This window comes from Opisthocomus hoazin, chromosome 8, assembly GCF_030867145.1.
Source record: "Opisthocomus hoazin isolate bOpiHoa1 chromosome 8, bOpiHoa1.hap1, whole genome shotgun sequence".
Lineage (NCBI taxonomy): Eukaryota > Metazoa > Chordata > Aves > Opisthocomiformes > Opisthocomidae > Opisthocomus > Opisthocomus hoazin.
Genome location: NC_134421.1, coordinates 55243488 through 55262004, shown reverse-complemented (window position 1 = coordinate 55262004; position 18517 = coordinate 55243488). Strand labels below are relative to the sequence as shown.

General features: G+C 43.3%; 1 protein-coding gene across 10 annotated transcripts in view; it reads left to right on the top strand.

Annotated features, from left to right (window-relative positions):
* The window catches only part of TAFA5 (TAFA chemokine like family member 5), a 495240-nt gene that overhangs the window by 117932 nt on the left and 358791 nt on the right, over positions 1-18517 (top strand). The window contains exon 1 of one of the 10 annotated variants that reach the window (XM_075429215.1): positions 6599-6883. The exons of the other annotated variants lie outside the window; for them this stretch is intronic. Within the exon in view, the coding sequence (XP_075285330.1) occupies positions 6793-6883 (91 nt within the window). The 5' untranslated portion in view covers positions 6599-6792. Of the gene's footprint in view, positions 1-6598; positions 6884-18517 lie in introns of those variants that run through there. 10 annotated transcript variants of the gene reach the window in all.

The window sequence follows — 18517 nt, the reverse complement described above, 5'->3', positions numbered from 1 at the left end:
ACGCCAGAGCAGATGGATGCCTGAAGGAGACTGTGATCTCATGGGGAGCCCGCGCTGGAGCAGGCTCCTGCCAGGACCTGTGGCCCTGTGGAGCGAGAAGCCCACAACGGAGCAGGTTTGGTGCCAGGGCTTGTGACCCCATGGGGGACCCACGCTGGAGCAGCCTGTTCCTGAAGGACTGCATCCCGTGGAAGGGACCCACGCTGGGGCGGTTTGTGAAGAACTGCAGCCTATCGGAAGGACTCACGCTGGAGAAGTTTGTAGGGGACTGTCTCCTGCGAGAGGGACCTCACGCTGGAGCAGGGGCAGAGTGTGAGGAGTCCTCCCCCTGAGGTGCAAGGAGCAGCAGAGGCGTGTGATGAACTGACCGTAACCCCCATTCACCATCCCCCTGCGCTGCTGGAGGGGGAGAAAGTAGAGAAACAGATTAGTGAAGTTGATCCCGGGAAGAAGGGAGGGGTGGGGGGAAGGTGTTATAAGATTTAGTTTTATTTCTCATTATCCTACTCTGATTTGATTGGTGATGAATGAAACTTTTTATCTTCCCATGCTCAATCTGTTTTGTCTGTGACAGTAATTGGTGAGTGATCTCTCCCTGTCCGTGTCTCGACCCTCGAGCATTTCATCATACTTCCTTTCCCTGGTCCAGCTGAGGAGGGGGGGTGACAGAGCGGTTTTGGTGGGCACCTGGCATTTATCCAGGCCAAAACAAAACTGAAGTTCTCCATTAAGACATGTGTGGTTCTACTGATTTAATACCGAGTTTCTTTTTCCCTTCAAATACATAAAATTATCCATAAGCAGCCATAGCATATGTAATTATGTATCATGGAAACCAAATCACATCCTTTAGATGTCTCTTTCCTCAGACATTAGAATATTTCTTCCTGAACATGTTGAGTGAAGACTTGGTACATCTCATATTAAAAAAAAAATAAAAAAAAAATCATGCTCTGGAAAGCAAGAATGAGTATCAGCACTGCAGGTTCTTTGCACAGGATATTCTGCCCTGGCTCTCTCCTCGTTGGCAGCTCATTCATTACAGCTCGTGTATTTTCTCATATGCATACTGGCACCAGTTCTTTTGGTTCTGTACTGGTTGCAAGTACCATCAGTGTAGGACCTGGATTTTTTAAGGCTCTAAATTTTGTAATCCCAGATGCGTTGGGGTTTTTCTATGTGGAAAATTCCCCAGGTCATAATGCTGTCATTGTTCTCAGTAGGAAACCTTAATTGCAGAGCTAGTTGGAGAAGAGCTGGATTAGCTGGCAGAGTGTTGTCTGGAAAATCTTTCAGCTGTGCTATGTTATTGCTTCCCCTATGTCCCCCCGCCTCCATCCCTGAGGATTCCAAGCCTACTGCATTTGGTGAGATACATATGTTTTCCCCAGCTACAGGAGCTGTGAAGGGTTCCTCTGGGATATCTAAGTATAAATACCTAAGTGTGTCTTCAGTTGCTAGGTTATTTTTAGTCAATGGTTGGTTACCAAGTCATCTATAATTGTGCTGTTAAATGTGTCAGAGTAGCTACTGCAAGGCTAGGTGCTCCCTGTAACAGGTTGAGTGTTTAAGGTAAAATGAAAGAAGACAAAAGCTACATTTCAGAAGTGAGCTGTTTAAAGATGTCAGTTATGTAAGGGGAGATTGCTCGATGAGCAGATACGAGGAAGATGATCCGTGAGTACAACATGGAACGGGGAGCATGGTAACATACTTTGACTGTAGTACCCATAGCACCTGTGACTGGCATATTGTGTAGATTCAGATTTGTGTTTCAGGGGAATTTACCAGTGGTTCCAGGTATCAGAGTGGTCTTACAGAACCTTCCACTTCTTCTTAGGCAGCTCCTATACTGTGGCCAAAAGCTATTACCAACTGGTTACTGCTAAGTGGGAGAAAGTGCAGTGGGTTCCCAATGGGCAACCATGCACATGACATGAACTGCTGGCACAGTTCTTTCTCTATAAATAGAAAAGAAGATGAAAATCATACCTGAACAGAAAGTCAGTAAGACAGTAGGAAGAAGACAAGAACAGCAAAATAATACAACTCAAAAGCCAAAGGAAACAAAATGACTTAAAAAGAAAAATATATGAGAAATTCTAAGCAGATGTGATGCGCTGTAGCAGGGAAATTCCACATTGATTATTCTAAAATGTCTAGGCTGCGCTATCCCTCGTATGAATCTGCCACTAGGATAACGAACTGGAAATACGGTTTGGTCTGTCAAGAATTATTAAAGACATATTAACATATCAATTAATTGGGTAAAAGTGAAGGAACAATGAAATGAAGCTTTTAGGTAGTCAAATGGATACATATTTGGGCTTCTTATGGTAGCTGCATGAGGTCACCAACCAGAGACTAACAGAATCTCTTTCGAGATTAATTTCTACTGCAGTGCAATTGCCCAGCATCAGATGAAGATCAGTGACAAAATTTTGAGGACCACTGTAGCTGTGATGCAAAGAAATGTGAACCAGCCATTGCCATGCAGACAACAGTGGGAAAGAATTGTTAAAGGATGCAAAAACTAGTTGATGGAAATATAGCCATCTGTATTCATTACTATATATTTCTTATATCATCTATTTTGGTTAGACTCAAAATGAAAAAAATATTTATAATGCCACTTCAGGCATATGTGAAGGATCAACTGGGTGAATTTCAACAAAATGAAATGTTAAACTTAGCATCAGGAGAAACATTTCAGCTGAGAGAACCACTGCGCTGGAAAAATCGCCGCAAGTGACTGGTGACAGACTATTGCCTGAGTAACTCAAAAGTAACGAAAATGAAATCCAGTGGGCATTGGCAAAGGTTTGGTCTACATAACCTAATAATAGATATTGTCTGCTCTATTTTTGGTGATTCAAAGCCAGTAGTAGTTTCCAAATTCATTAGTGAAAATGGGCTAACGTCATCGCTTGTGCTACTGCATTTAGATCTGCATCGGCCTTGCATAATTTTGGGGTTTATTGCATGAACAGGAGTAAAATAATTATGCAAAAGGTGTTCGATGCAACTGAAAATACTAGGGACTTAGTTATGGGTATATGGAATACAATCTGAACATGATTGTGTTCCAGGAATTTTAGCATGTTTTTATTTGTAAAATATCTCAGTAGTGAAGAATAAACCTTTTAAAGTTCGGTAGAATTTTTTCACAGAATTAAATGCAGAGTATAAACAATATTTTTAAACTTCTAGAATTGAGCAAAGGCTGCTGACTTTGCTACAGAGTTTCAGTTTTAGTAATTCTGTAGAACTAGACTGAAGTTTTGGTAAAAAGAACAAATGAGCTGTATTTCCAAAAGAGAACACACGTTTGGAAATTATGCGCTTCATTGTCGTGCCGCTTTCCCGTAAGAACTCAGAAGAATTGGTATCTCATGCACGTTTGCTCTTCCTCCTTGATCATCAGGAAAATGCATTCCTCACTTCCTCACTACTTTTCCCAGCTGCAACTGTCTTCTATGTCAGAAATGTCTTCCAATGCCATCACTATCCTTTACCAGCCTTCAGGTGCTGAGCATCCCTCCTTCAGCATTAAAACACAACTGGGAAATTCCTGTGGAGCGGTTCCCTGGCAGGAGCTACTCCTGAGTCTACAGCCTTTTGCCTCTGTGTCGCAGGAGACGTATTTGGTCAGAGCTCTGGCGAAAACCTGAAAATTCACAGTAAGATAGTTCTGTAAATCTCTGTTGGCCTAAGCAGCTTAGAAGTTGTTTGTTGGGCGTTATTCCATTAGTTCAGGATGCAAATCTTAATAAGCTGGAAGATAAGGGGGAATTTTTGACAGTGGATTTTATTCAGGAAAGTCTTCCAGAGAAGTCTACATTGGTAACTAGAGATATCTTTAGTATTTTATAAATCTTTATGTAGGTGGTAGTCAAGAAATTGAAGATGGATATTTTTGAATAGGACTTACCCTGTTTGAAAGGTCCAGAGCTATTCAGAAAATACAAAAACCACCCTGAACCATATTTAGTACAGCAAGCGACGTTGCCAGGTACCAGTGTCCTCCCAAATGGGAAGTCTTCTGGAATCCCTTGTTGCTATGAGACTAAATATTTCCGCACAGTGTGAGCGCTGAACCAGATTTTGCTCCCACTTCCACTAGTGTGCATGTAGTGACTCCCCTGCGGCTGGGAATCACAGTGCTGCATTCGGACGTCTTGCTGATGAAAGGGTCTGACCCAAAGCCCAGGGAAGCCCAGGAGTATTTGTCTGATTCAGAAGCTCGAAGAAGTAAGACTACTTTAAAATGGGAGAAGGGCTATCATCTTGCACCTCGAAAGGAGCAAGCAGTCTGGGGATTTTGACCTACTGACAGTGGATCTTCACATGCTTTTAGTCAAAAAGGAAGGTAATGTGTAAAATTTGTCATAGGGCTTCTCTCCGAACTCAGCATGTTCAAACTGAAAGATACATATTGCTTCTCCTGGACTGCATAAACTCTTCAGTTTGAGACACCTTTAGAATCCACTTTTCTGTGTACTTAAAAGATGCTGTGTCGGGGGGGGGGGGGGGGGGGGAGAAGGGGTATGTGTGTGTGTGTTTGCGTAAGTATAAAATGTGTGAATTTTCTTTAGCTACTAGACGCTTTTTTCTTTCACCCAGAGACAAATAAACAAAGAAAACCCAACTCGAGCTGCGCCCATGCATGGCCAATATCTCACCAAAGTGTACATTTCAGAATGAAAGATTTACAGTGGTGTGCCTGTAGTGTAGCTATGACATTACTTTAACATTGCATTGCTATAATCTTCAAATATAGTAAATGCAACAAATGGGGTTTTAGGGATTTGTGTGAAGTTTAAAATTCAAAAGATAGTTGTTTTTAATGTTTCTCTGCGCTATCAGTAAAAAACCAAAAATCACAGGGATGAATTTAACACACATCATCAACAACAAAGAAGATGTTTGCCCAGCGAAAATATTGATCTTTTATTAATCTGTCCTTCCAAGCATCTGGAAACCCTCCCGCTTTTCTAAATTAAGGAAATATTTAAACACTAAGTATTACAGAAAAATAACATAAACGCATACATGTAACCAAAGAGCTATGAAAACAAAGCTCTCGGCGTGCAAGTATTCCCTTATTGGGTTTATATCCTCAGAACTGTTGATGCGCCTTCACGCCTGTCCCAGACAGACCTGGCTGACGCGTCGCCACCGGTGCGTTACTGTGGCTGCCAGCGCAGCGCAGCCGGCCCGGGGAGCCCCGCAACTTCCAGCTCGCTGCGGAGCCGCACGGCGGGGAGGGTCGGGCCCCTGCGGGGCCGGGTCGGTCCGGGCCGTTCCGCGCTGCCGGGCACTCCAGCCGCCTCCCGCCCGCAGCTTTCCGCCGTGCTGCCAGCCGCCCCTGCCCGGGTCTCTCCTGCGGAAGTTGCGCGGGGCAGCCGGCGGCGTTCGGACGCGGGAGACGCGGGGCGGCCGCGGGCGGAGGGGCACCCGGCCGGCGGCCCGGCCCCGGCCACCCGCTCCGCCCCTGCGGCTCCCGCACCGAGCCGCCGCCAGCCGCCTGCGCGGTGCGGCGCGGAGCCGGTGCCCGCTGCCCGTACCGAGCAGACCCCGTCCGTCGGGGCGGCCCCCGCGGAGTGGCTCCGCAGCGCAGCACCTCCCCGGCCTTCCCCCCCCGCCCGCCTGCTCTACGCCGGCCAGCCGCCGCGGCTCGGTTCTTCCCCCGGAGCGGGAGGGCGGCAGCAAATTCACAGCCTTGGTCTTTTGGTTTTTTTCTTTTTTTTTTTTCTGATTTATGGCATTCTTTCACCCGCGTTCGTGCTTTCCGTGCGGATGGCTGCAACGGAGGCTTCGAGCCGCAGGCTTCGAGAGCTCCCGCCGTAGCCCGGCGCGGCTGCTCGCTGCGTGCTCTGCGGTGCCGCCGCCGGGGAGCGGCTCCGGGACGGGGTCGGGGGCGCGGGGCCGGCCGCGGCGCCCGGGGCAGCTCCGGGAGCGAGGCGACGAACGGCGGCGGCGGGGCGAGCCCGCGGGGCGGCCAGCGGTCTGTGCAAGGGAACTGAGCCGCGTCCCCCCACCCCCGCAGAGCGGAGAGGATCTCCGAGCCGGGGGGGGGGGGGGGTGGGGGTGGGAGGAGGAGGCGGAGGGGAGGAGGGGTGCAACAAATTGCCGCTAACCGGGAGAAGTTGCAGCGAAGAGAGATCCCTCCCCCGTTCGCTGGCTCCCTCCCTCCCTCTTCTCTCCCCTCCCCGCTCGCTCTCTCTCTCCTCACCGAGCCGTGGCAGCGAGCGGCGGAGCGGCGGCCCGACGAGCGAGCCGGAGACCGAGCGATGCCGCAGCGGCTCCCGCCGAGCCCCGGCGGGCTGGGCCCGGCCCCCGCGCGCCCCGCGCCGCCCGGCGGCGGCGCGCCCTGAGCGGACGGTGGCCCCGGCGCCCCAGCGGCGCAGCGGTCGCTGTTGCGCAACCCTGCGCGGCTCAGCGCTGCGCGGCCCTCCGCGGCTCGGCTCGGCGCTGCGCCACCCTGCGCGGTCCGGCGCGGCTCGGCTCGGCGCCCGCGGAGACGGAGCGCTGCTGATTCATGGGGCCCTGCGCCCGCCGCCTCGGCCGGGAGAGCGCGGCCACGCCGCCGCCGCTGCCCCCGCGCGGGGTGTGAAGCCCCGGCCCGGCCCCTCCTCCGCAGCCCCCGGGGCTCGCCCGTCCGCCCGCCCTGCTCGGGAGTGTGGTCCCCGCCGGGAGCCGCCGCGCCTGGCGCACGGAGGGAAGCGTTGATGCGTCGCTGTGGAAATTCATTGTGTGACTTTCTGGGTATTTGCTGAGTTTCAGACCGAGATGCAGCTCTTGAAAGCTCTATGGGCACTAGCAGGAGCAGCGATCTGCTGTTTTCTCGTGTTTGTCATCCACTCACAGTTTCTTAAGGAAGGTAATTATCTCTGCATGTCTACGTACGCTGTTCTTTCGTACTAAGCTCTTTACGAGGTGCCTTAATTATTTTTTACTGTTTCCAGTATGTTCTATTTACAGCAGTGCCTCCACGCCGTTTTGCCTTTCCGTTAAAGCCTGCTCGTTTTTGTTCCTTTAGATAATAGGTAGCTTTAGTCTTACATTCTCAGTACGCGTGTGTGTGTGTGTGTGTGTGTGTGCGTGCGTACAGACAAAATCCGTGTGTGATGTTTGTGTTCGACGTTTTCGCCAGTGTCTCCTTCCTTTACGGGGCACGGACAGCGCACAGAAAATGTTTGTTGCTGTCGGATGACCACAGAACAGGAGTCATCGTGGGAGTATCAATACACCGAAAACCCCTTAAAAACTAAACGTCTTGTTTTTATACCGAATCAATCGGCGTCCTTTCCCTCGTCCTCGTTCGGTGAATTTTCAATAGATGGCACTAAAGTTCTATGGAAAGGGCAGGGCAGAACAAATCCTGGGCATTCAGCATCTTCCTCCTCCTCCTCGCTGCCCCAAGACTGGAAGAGGCCTTTGCGTGGTTTCAAGGCTCCTGTTTTTTCCACCTTGTGATTACAATTTAGTGGAGAAAATAGCTGGGATTGTGTGGCAGGCCTTCTTTTCTTCTTTTCTTGCATGAATTAGGTGGAAGAAAAAGATGTTTATTTAAGTGAATAGAGGAATTTTCTAGGGGAGTAACCCTCGTATTGCTCTTTTTTGTTTTCTTTCCTCAGGAAGTTACTCTTCTTCCCCCCCTCCCCCCCTAAAATACTGATTCCCGTGCTTGTTTGTAAAGCAAGCTGCAGTCGGAGATTCAAGCGTGAATCCTGAGAGATGTGTATACGTATTTGGTGGTGTGTGGGAAAGCCCAGTGCTGTTCTTTCAGCAGCGTTAACAAATATAACACGACAGTGTGGGGGTTTTGGTGAGCGCGTTTATTCTTTTTTAGCATTGTAGTATAGTTGAGATGGTAGCTGCCAGCAGAAGGAGCCCAGCTCAGCTTGGAGCGCTGGCTGTGCAAAGCGTGGAAAAAAAAAAAAAACAACAAACTTTCAGGAGACTGGGACAAAGTTTCACTCCAGACTGGGCAAAGCGACAACCTTGCAACCGCCGAAGTATTAATGGTTTTAATTTAGTGTCAGTCCAAAAAAAAGCATGAGGCTGTAGGTTTTCACAGATCTTTTCTGAAATGAATAAACACTGATTTTCCTGAGTTGGTTAATTACGAAGCTTTATCCAGAGATCTCCAGTGCCAGAGATTTATTCAAGAAACCTATCCATGCTTTAATTGCGTTGTGTGCAATGCCTCCCACATTGTCACTTCTTTAACATTCTTTTAAAAATGCTCGACTAGTGTATTTAGATGTCTCTGTCTAAAGAGATGACTTTTTGAGGAGATTTTGCGGAATGAAATAATGCCAGTCATTTCAGGCTGCTTTTTGTCAGTGTTTGCCATTACGCTGCTTTTTTTTTTTCTTTTTTTCTTCAGTCTTTCACTGCTTGATTTTGAGACCTGTGTTACTGCACATAATCCATAAAGGAAGAAGCATTTTGTTTCACTTACGTTATTTCTTCTTGCATTGTAGAAGTAGAAAGCTAGCAAGTTAATATATAAAAATAGAATGTAGCAGGGACTTTAACACATTTTACGTTGCTGCTTCTCCAGTGATTACAGCCACTCTTAATGTGGACCGCAGAGAGAGAACTGAAGCTCTTGAGCTGGTCGGATAACTTCATTGCATCGGTGTGTTTATATTTGTGAAAAAAAAATTTCTGCTTTGTTTAACACAGAGGACTGTATACTTACTGTAAATACAGATTGTGTGTATTGGGCTGGTTGTCAGCCTTTTCCTGACGGGTGCTAATGTCCACAATAGGATTTTGACCCCTTTGGTATAATTACTTCAGCAGCGTGTGTATTCCTCCCTGTAGTTTCAGTAATGACACTGAATAGTGCAGTGGAACTGATTGAAAGTCTATATGATATAACGGAGTTTTTTCTTTACGAAGAACTTTTAAAATATCCAGTAAAAATGATTCATTTAAGCAGAATATGTTCAAATGCAGGCATCTAAGAGGAGAAATAGCTAACAGAAGATTTAAGCTATATATTGTAAACAGTTTGCAAAAGCAAGATTTACATTTCCTTTTTCACTTTTAAAACGTTCTTTTTTGTTATTATTTTCAGTAGAAAACAAGGGAAAGAAGTGTGAGGAAAGGACTAGCAAATCATTTAACCGTATGCCCACCACATTAGTTTTCTAAACAAATATGTATAAAGAAGAATACAAGTGAGATGGCTGTTACGTTACTTTCAGAAGATTTGAAATTCTTTTCTGATATCAGAGTTAGAAAATTTCAATGTGAAAGGCTAAAAAGTTAGGAATGGTATGTCTCATTGCACATGAGGTTGCTAGACTGTTGGTTTCCTGGCAAAAAGATTAATTTCCCATTGGAGCCTAATGAACTACATGGGCTCATTGCTTGTAACTCAGCTGTGTGGTCAAATTGCTAAGTTAAATGCCTGGACATTTTCATTTCATTATTTCTTGTGCAGAAGGATAATTTCCTGTAGTCCCAAAGAACAGGCAAGTAAGCCACCGGTTTGCCTAGTGTGCCCAGATGAGCTGATAGCACATATCTCGTGAGACAATTTGACAGTACAGGTTCAGACACCAAGCGTCTCTTCTGTATGCAAGACAATTGATTTAAGAAGAATGGCATGTAAAATTAATTAAAGATCTGACTTCACTTATTAATGCACACTTTTTCCTTTTTTACATGTTTTGTAATATTTACTGCATGTTATTTGTCCAGAGGGAGGTCTTCACAGAAAACTCTCATAATCTTCACTTCTTACAATATCTCAAAGTGATACAATTGCCACATCTTTTTCTGTATTTATTTTCCTTTTACTCACTTGGAATTAGTGATGTTAGCTGTTGTGTTAAACTCCTGTCAATCACCTATGAACACAATATATTTTTACATTTTCAGTTGTACTGCGTGGCTATAGTGTGTAGAACTTCCATTACATCCAGCTGAAACTTATTACCAGAACCAAATTCTCCTTCAGACACGTTCGTAAATATGAGAAGGTGTGTTGCAACAGTCAACTGAGAGTTTTCACGCTGTTAATTTTTCAGTTTAGTTCCTATGCTGAACTTGGAGTTTTCTGGAAGTAGTCCTGTCGTAATTCTTAAATATTTTTACATACATTTTTGAATTAGGGCAGTTTAGTAGTAGCATTGCATTGCTTCCATTTAAATGGTGTTAAGAAACAATGAATGCTTGTTCTGAGGTGAGTGGGAAAGAGCTGTTTAAATGTCTATTTTCATGAATATGGTTTTTTCAGGAAGTGAAGAATGGGTGACACAGGGTGCCATTTTTCCACACTTAGGCTTTTGTGTGGAAATACAGGTCGTCCTGTGGCTAATCCGTTCCCCTGTGTCCAATCTGTCCTTCAGTGTTTCTAAAAGATGAATAGAGCTGTGAACCCAGAAAAGGGTATTGTGGTACATAATTGCAGTCCCATGCCTGCCTGATCTTCCTGCAAAGCAGTTTAGCATGCTCTAGGCAGCTGCAGTGAGTATGAAGGGGTGTTAAAAATTGAAAAATCAAAAAATTTTTGCATGCACCATGGTGAATTAAAAGTAAATTAATTCACTTTGCAAAAGTAAAGTAAAATTCGGTACTCATGTCTGACTAAATAATTTATAATCTGTTACTGTTTAACGTATTTATTCAAAGAGAACTCAAAAACATTGAGTTGATATTACACATTAATTGTGGGAACTCCTTTGCCCCCAGACAAGTACCCTTTTCACCCAGCAGAACATTTTAACCGTTCAGACACAGTAGTGATGGGGAAAGGTAAAGGGTACAGTTTCTACATCTGTGTTTGAAACCCATGGAAAGTAGTGCAGTTAGGGAGTAACTTCACAAGGGTTCGTACATATCGCAGCCAGGGTGTGTTACAGCCCTGGATATACTTTAAAGCCTTGCTTATCCTGTGATTGCTCATTAAGAGACTGGAATGTCTTCTCTAACAAGGACGATTTAATATTTTGAATGGGTTATGAGATTAGAGTGGTGTGAGCCTTGTTTGGAGAGGGACTATGCACTAATGTGGATTCAATCTCAATAATCTTGCTTGAAGTGGAGTGGAGGATTGGAGCATTCAGATCTCAAAACCACATGCGTAATCTGTTGGGTAGATGTTCAGTAGTAAGCTGTGTAAAACGTGGTGATTTTACGTTGATACAGTGCAGCGTTAAGTAGAGACAAGACAATTGTGATACTTCTGTTATAACCACATGATTATGGCTATAAACCAGAATTTTTGTATCACTTGTGCAGATTTGGTATATACTTATGAATAGTGTATGTTTGGCTCATTTTTCATAATTATAATTTTTTTCTGCCTTAGGCAAAAGTTAGCAATTATTGGTTACCCTCTTGTTGGCACTTCTCTGTCAAAGAGGAATTAGTGTCACAGTATCAAAAATACTGCAGCACTTTCTTTAAAAGAATGCATTTATTACACGTAATAACTTGGTTAAGATTTATACTTAATGTATTTATTCTGTCACTTTTTACAGATTTAAATATTTTAGCCTGCTCTAAAAGCATGGAAAAAGCTTTAAGCATATTTTTGTGTTCTTAGGGTATACATTTTGACACTGAAAATAAGAAGGAACAGTATTATATTTAGGTATGTAACTCCAGACAACTCGGCTACTCCTTTGCTAATGTTTGAAAATGTCTGCTGACGCTATACCCAAGATAATTTTTTCAGAGCTTTCTATTCATATAACCTGATAGCTTCACAAAGTTGGTAACATTAATGTTTACCGCTGTGTAAACATTTTGAGGAAAGGATTTGTTATCTTCTAAAACTTTTTGAGACTTTGGCCCTCAAAATTTTCCTGGAAAGAATTTGAATGTGAGTTATGACAGCTAATATTGCCAGACTTCCATTCCTTTAAAATTTCTCTTTCATCTTTTAAACATTAAAAAAAAAAAAAAAGAAAGACTTGAAACAATGAAGCAAAGTGGGAAAGAGAATTGCTTAAAAGAATGTGGGAAAAAAGTTTGTTTTATGTCAGAGTTGTTTTTTTTCAGTTTGTCCTTTTATGCTTAACCTGTGTCTCAGAACAGTGAGATACCTTGCATACCAGATGTGCTGCATATGTTACCTATATATAGCAAAACTGACTTGAGGACAGTCTGTCCCAGCTGCAAATTTGCCTGCTTTTGAGGGGTTTGTTACTTTCAACATGCTATAGTACAATCCTTTTCTCCTGTTTGTCTTCTATACATTTTTTTTTCTTCTGGTTTGTGGAGAGGCAAATATGAATGATATTATCAGAGCAGCACATCGGGCTAGAGAGAGGCACAGAATGCAGAATTGGAAGGTTTCTCTTCCCATCCAGGAAACAGATTTGCTGGTTAAAAAACCCCTAAGCTTGAATAAATGCTGCACAAGGAAAGACGATGTGAAAGGTAGTCAGTCTGGGGGTTTTGTTTGCAGTTCTTTGTAGTTTTATGGCAAATAAATAAAATTAGGAAGACCCAGTTTAGAGGCTATTTGATAGTGTGTGGCACATCGGGACTGCAGAAAAATGAGAGAAGGTCCTGCTTCGAGATAAAATAGCTTCGTATTTGCAAATTTTTGATATTTTCAGAGGATGTTTTTAAGATAGGGTTAGGGAAGTATAGCAGTGAAAAGAAGCTATGCAGACAAAAGTTCTCAATGATTTTTTCTTCAGGGAGGCAAGAAAGATGTTCTCTATCTGGCATCTGCTGTGCTGGGATATACCAAGAGGGGGTGTCTGGCAGTTTTTCTACCCATGGAACGTAACTCTGAAATAGCCTTTGGTGTTGGTTGATGAAAATGAAAGATGCGGATGCCTTCACAGGGAAGTGCACCACAGATGATATAAATCCCCTGCTTTTCCCGACTGAGCAACTTGAAAAGAAGGAATTAGTAACAGATTTCCAGTAGCCTTTTTGTGACTGCCTGTTTTCGTGCCCCAGGAGCACAAGTGAGGAATTATTGACCTTTCTCAGCACTTATCAGCACTACCTGTTCTTAAAGACATACTATAGACTGATCTGAGTCACATCATACAGAAGTGCATGCTTTTTAGATCTGCTGACAAACATTTATTTTTCTTGTTTCTTAGCAGGCATACACTGTATCAAATATAAAACTGGAATAAAAACAAGACACATACAATTGAGATTTTTTTAAATGGAATTTAAATGGGGACATTGAAAAAAAGCACGTATTTAGAAGTCAAGGGTTCACTATAGTACTGGTAGGAAAAGTCATAAATGTCTTTAATTCACTAGTCAAAATACAGGCAAAAATATTCTCTTCTCATATACTTAAAAGAACTTTTTATAATCATATGAAGAAAAGAGGCAACACAAGTTTTTGTACTAATGATAACAACAGTATTTGTTTTCTGGTAGTATTTAGATGTCCCAGTTGTAATTGGTGGCTCCGTCAAGTATGACTGGCCAGCTGTAGGGTATGTTCGTACAAGTCCAAGCCAGAGATCTATTCCATCCAGTGTCTGGATTTTAGCAAAGATTTATTTTGCTCAGACATCATATCCTCTTGCCACTTACAACCCATAGTGATAGAAGGTTCTGTTTAATAACAAAATCCGATTATTTGCCTAAATGTGCTTTTTATGCCTGTTCTAGAAATCCAACATAATGTAATGAATCTGCCTATTCATTATATTTTACCTTTGGCACTACATCAGTTCACAAGTAAATGCTAGTCAGAACAATAAATCTTACTATTAATTGTTGTTAGTCTCGTGAAAAGCAATGAGTAACATGTTTGAAATATATCCAAAGATCAAATTAACGTATAAATAACTAGAAAAAAAAATGTAGTGGGTCAATAGCTAAAAGCAGTTGCTGTACTAATGTGTATTTTCATGTGAGTGATCTATTATTTTGACCATATGGAGGAAAGTAGAAGACTGTGTTAATTCATCAGGTGAAAAATTATATTTACAATAGACTGGTATATTCTGCATCTCAGCTTCTTCCTAACGTGCCACAAGGCTATATGGTATTCCAAAGTCTAGAGGTTTAATTGCAGTCACACAGGAGAAAAGATGTAGGCCAAATTAAGTGGATCCACGGGAAAACAAGGGGAATAACTGCAGCTTTAGAAGACTTGACCTAGAAATAAGTACTAAAGAGACTAGAATTATGAAGTTTAGAGATTATTAGCATGTTAAGAGTTTTCAGTGGGTAAAATTCTGCCTAAAGAGCAACAAACTGTTCTTTCTGTAAAGCAGGAAGATTGTAAGAAGCAATGAGTGTAAACTGATTTGAGGGAGATTTAGGTTAGACATTAGGAAAGATTGCAACAAGGCAAACTTGTGCTGTGCATCAGGGAAGACTTGCCAGTGGCAAGAACGGTTAAGCATTGGAATAGATTTTCTTGGGAAGTTGTGAAACTGGAGAGTTTTACTTTCAGGTTAAAATATTACCTGTTGGGAATAGTGTCATCAAGTTGAAGCAGACAGGCAGACTAGGTGAGTTCTTGAAGTCCTTTGAAGTCTTCTCCTAAATATGTGCTTACCTGAAAGTTACTTGGAAAGATGAACGGTATTTAAACATCTGACTTTAGGGCAGTTTTCTGTTGACTGCTGAAGTGAATAGGTTCTTGAGGAGACACACTAGGATCTGAAAGTATTCAGGGGACAAATACAACCTCAGGAAAACAGCCAGTGTTTTAAGTATGTTATTAGCTAAATTATGCCACTTTTTGAGTTGCAGATGTAATAAGAAAAAAAAAAAGAACAGAAAATCCCATGATTTATGTAGTTCAAGATCACTCTTCTAAGTGCTATTTATGCTGCAAGCTCTTCAGGACTTCAAGGCATCCTGAAGCAGGGCCTTGCTCTGTTCACTCTTCTTTGTATACAAAGAACAGTGAAATTAGAATACTAGTATAATTCACTTTCTGGTATTTCTTGTGGGATAAGGATTTGGGTTAAGGATTGAGCTCTGCCAGTCTGTTCTTGTTACCCCAGCACCTGGCTTATGTCCAGGTGGCGCTATGGCTGCTCTGATGTCTAGAACGGGAAGCCCAGAACCAATCCCACAACAAGGTGAGCTGCAAATGGCTTCAGAGAGGTTCTCTGTCGGCCTGTGCTTGTTTGGTGCGATGCATGATTAAGAACTTTGTGTTCGTTGCTGTCTGTAAAGGTGTGTATCTTATCATAGAATAGTTTGGGTTGGAAGAGACCTTTAAAGGTGATCTAGTCCAACCTCCCTGCAATAAGCAGGGACATCTACCACTAGATCAGGTTGCTCAGAGCCCCATCCAGCCAGACTTTGAATGTTTCCAGGGATGGGGTATCTACCACCTCTCTGGGCAACCTGTTTCAGTGTTTCACCACCCTCATCTTAAAAAATTTCTTCCTTACGTCCTGTCTAAAGCTACCCTCCTTTGGATTAAAACCATTGCCCCTTGTCCTATCGCAACAGACTCTGCTAAAAAGATTGTCCCTATCTTTCTTATAAGCCCCCTTTAAGTACTGAAAGGCTGCAATAATGTCTCCCTGGAGCCTTTTCTCTCCAGACTGAACAGCCCATATCTCTCGGCCTTTCTTCATAGAACAAGTGTTTTATCCCTTTGATCATTTTTGTGGCCCTCCTCTGGACCCACTCCAACAGCTCCATGTCTTTGCTGTGCTGAAGGGTCCAGAGCTGGACACAGGACTCCAGGTGGGGTCTCATGAGAGCAGAGTAGAGGGGTCAGAATCACCTCCCTCGACCTGCTGGCCTTGCTGCTTTTGATGCAGTCCAGCATGCAGTTGGCCTGGGCTGTAAGCACACATTGGTGACTCATGTCCAGCTTTTCATCCAACAGTACCTCCAGGTCCTTCTCGTCAGGGCTGCTTTCAATGCCTTCATCCCCCAGCCTGTATTGATACTGGGGATTGCCCCAGCCGAGGTGCAGGACCATGCACTTGGCCTTGTTGAACCTCATGAGTTTCACGTGGGGCCACTTCTCCAGCTTTTCTTGGTCCCTCTCCATGGCATCCTGTTCCTCAGGTGTGTCTTGATGCAATATTGTCCAATTTTTATGATATTTGCATGGTTTCAAATTCAGCAATAAAAGGAAAATTAGCAAATCATCCTGACAGAAAAGCTCATGGATCAAGGTAAGGATAGGGAGAGATCACTCACCATCATGGACAAAACAGACTCGACTTAGGGAAATCAGTTGAATTTATTGCCAAAATCAGAGTAGAGTCATGACAAAAAAAAAGCATATCTTAAAAAACCTTCTCCCCACCCCTCCCTTCTTCCTAAGCTTAATTTTACTTCCAATTTCTCTACCTTCTTCCCTCCCAAGAACTGCAGGGGGATGGGGAATAGGGGTTGTGGTCAGTTCATCACACGTTGTCTCTGCTGCTCCTTCCTCCTCAAGGGGACGACTCCTCATACTCTTCCCGTGCTCCAGCATGTGGTCTCTCCCATGGGAGACAGCCCTCCAAGAAATTATCCAACATGAGCCCTTCCCACAGGCTGCAGTTCTTCACAAACTGCTCCAGCATAGGTCCTTCCCACAGGGTACAGTCCTTCAGGAACAGGCTGCTCCAGCATGGAGATCTGCTCCACTGTGGGCCTCCATGGGCTGCAGGGGCACAGCCCGCCTCATCGTGGTCTGCTCCACGGGCTGCAGGGGAATCTTTGTCCTGGCACCTGGAGCACCTCCTCTCTCTTCTTCTTCACTGACCTTGGTGTCTGCAGAGTTACTTCGCTCACGTATTTTCACTCTTTCCGGCTGCTATTCCACATCAGTTTCCCCCCTTTTCTTAACTATGTTATCCCAGAGGCGCTACCAGTGTTGCTGATGGGCTTGGCCTTGGCCAGCGGCAGTTCTGTGTTGGAGCCAGCTGGCATTGTCTCCATCAAACGAGGGGGATGCTTCTGGCAGCTTCTCACAGAAGCCACCCCTGTAGCCCCCCACTGCTAAAACCTTGCCATGCAAACCCAATACAGTCATACTCCACAACTTGTGCTTGGAGCAAGTCCTGTCTGGAATTTGTTCATCTCTCTGGTACAGTTATGCATTACAAAGTGGTTCTACTTAGGGGTGTAGAAGAGCTGAGTACTATTTATTGTTTCCTTGAGCACCACCGATATTTCTTTAAAGACTAGAAATAAGAAAGTTTTTAGAAGTTACTGTTTAGCAAATTAAAATTTCTTTACCTGTTACAAAAGTTTGTCAAAAAGCACTCACATTTTATGTGGTTCTGTGGTGACTGCTAATTAATCATGACAATGATGTTATATGATATCTTTTGTACTTTGCTCCAGTTTTTATTGTAGTATATTACATGGTTTTCTGCATGATTATTTCAATACAAATTTATGGCTTTGAGGAAGAAAAAACAAACCGCTGCTCATTATTCAGAGTTGTACGTTTTTTGAAGATGTGCATCGTAGATGTCGGAATAGATTTAGCCTCGAGAGAATCAAACAGTTGTTTGAAACGGTCACTAGTTGAGTATCACCTTGCTTACAACTATGAACTAATTGAGATTAAACAAAAATGGTTGTGAGAAGCTTCCTTTTCCTGTGCATCAGCAGTTTCCGCTATCTGTTAATGCACTAAAAGTATTTTTTACTCATTAAAAGAAATGGATCTGCTTCTGGGTTCCCCTTTTCTTCTAGCTTTTGCCTTTGTTTTTCTAAACACATGCTGGTAGATGAAGTAAAGAGGCTTCAGCTTCATTTATTGCGAGAAGATCTCATAACTGTTGTAGCATTTTTGTATGCTTGACTATAAAACTATATAGGTTGTACCAGATGCTGCCTTAACTTATTTTATAGAATTATAATGGTTGCTGATGAGTCTTAGAGACAAGCCTTTATAGACAAAAATCCCTTTGCTGTGTGTTATTTTTTGGTAGTGTATAGCAACAGCTACATTTTATAGAATCATTTCGCTTTTCCATTATTTTGATTTCTATTATAGTAAAACTTCTTATATTTTAATATTATGAGAAGTTTTATGTCTTCCCTAAAGACTTTTAACAATATTAAAAATGTATTTTACCTGTTATTTAGCTAATAAGTGGCATGATTTTCAAGTGGGCTGAAAACCCAAAAACTCCCTTTGCTAGCAGCTGGAGATATGGACTGAGCATTTTCCTGGCCGTGTCCACTTGCTAATTTCATGCCAAGGCCCAACAGGTTTATTGTTGTTACTGGTTAATTCATAGGTAGAGAAATATCTGGTTTTTTTGTGAAATACATCACTTGTACTGTTAATTATTTATAAAAAAAATGCATTGTAAGATTGGTGTATACATTGGCAGCAGTTTTTCCTTTTTGTTGCACTTTCCTGAGCTGAAAAGCATTTTGCAAGCCACACACAGCTTTTCACTTTTAAGTAAACTGTCTCTGGTAACAGCCTTCAGAAAGTAATCTGTAAGGTATGATAGTCGAGGAAGCAATGTGATTAGAGAAAATGACTACTCTATTTGATGTTAGGAATGAAATCTTGTCTCCATCTGAGTTGTTGGTGAACTTCTTGCTGTCTTCACCGAGGACCCAG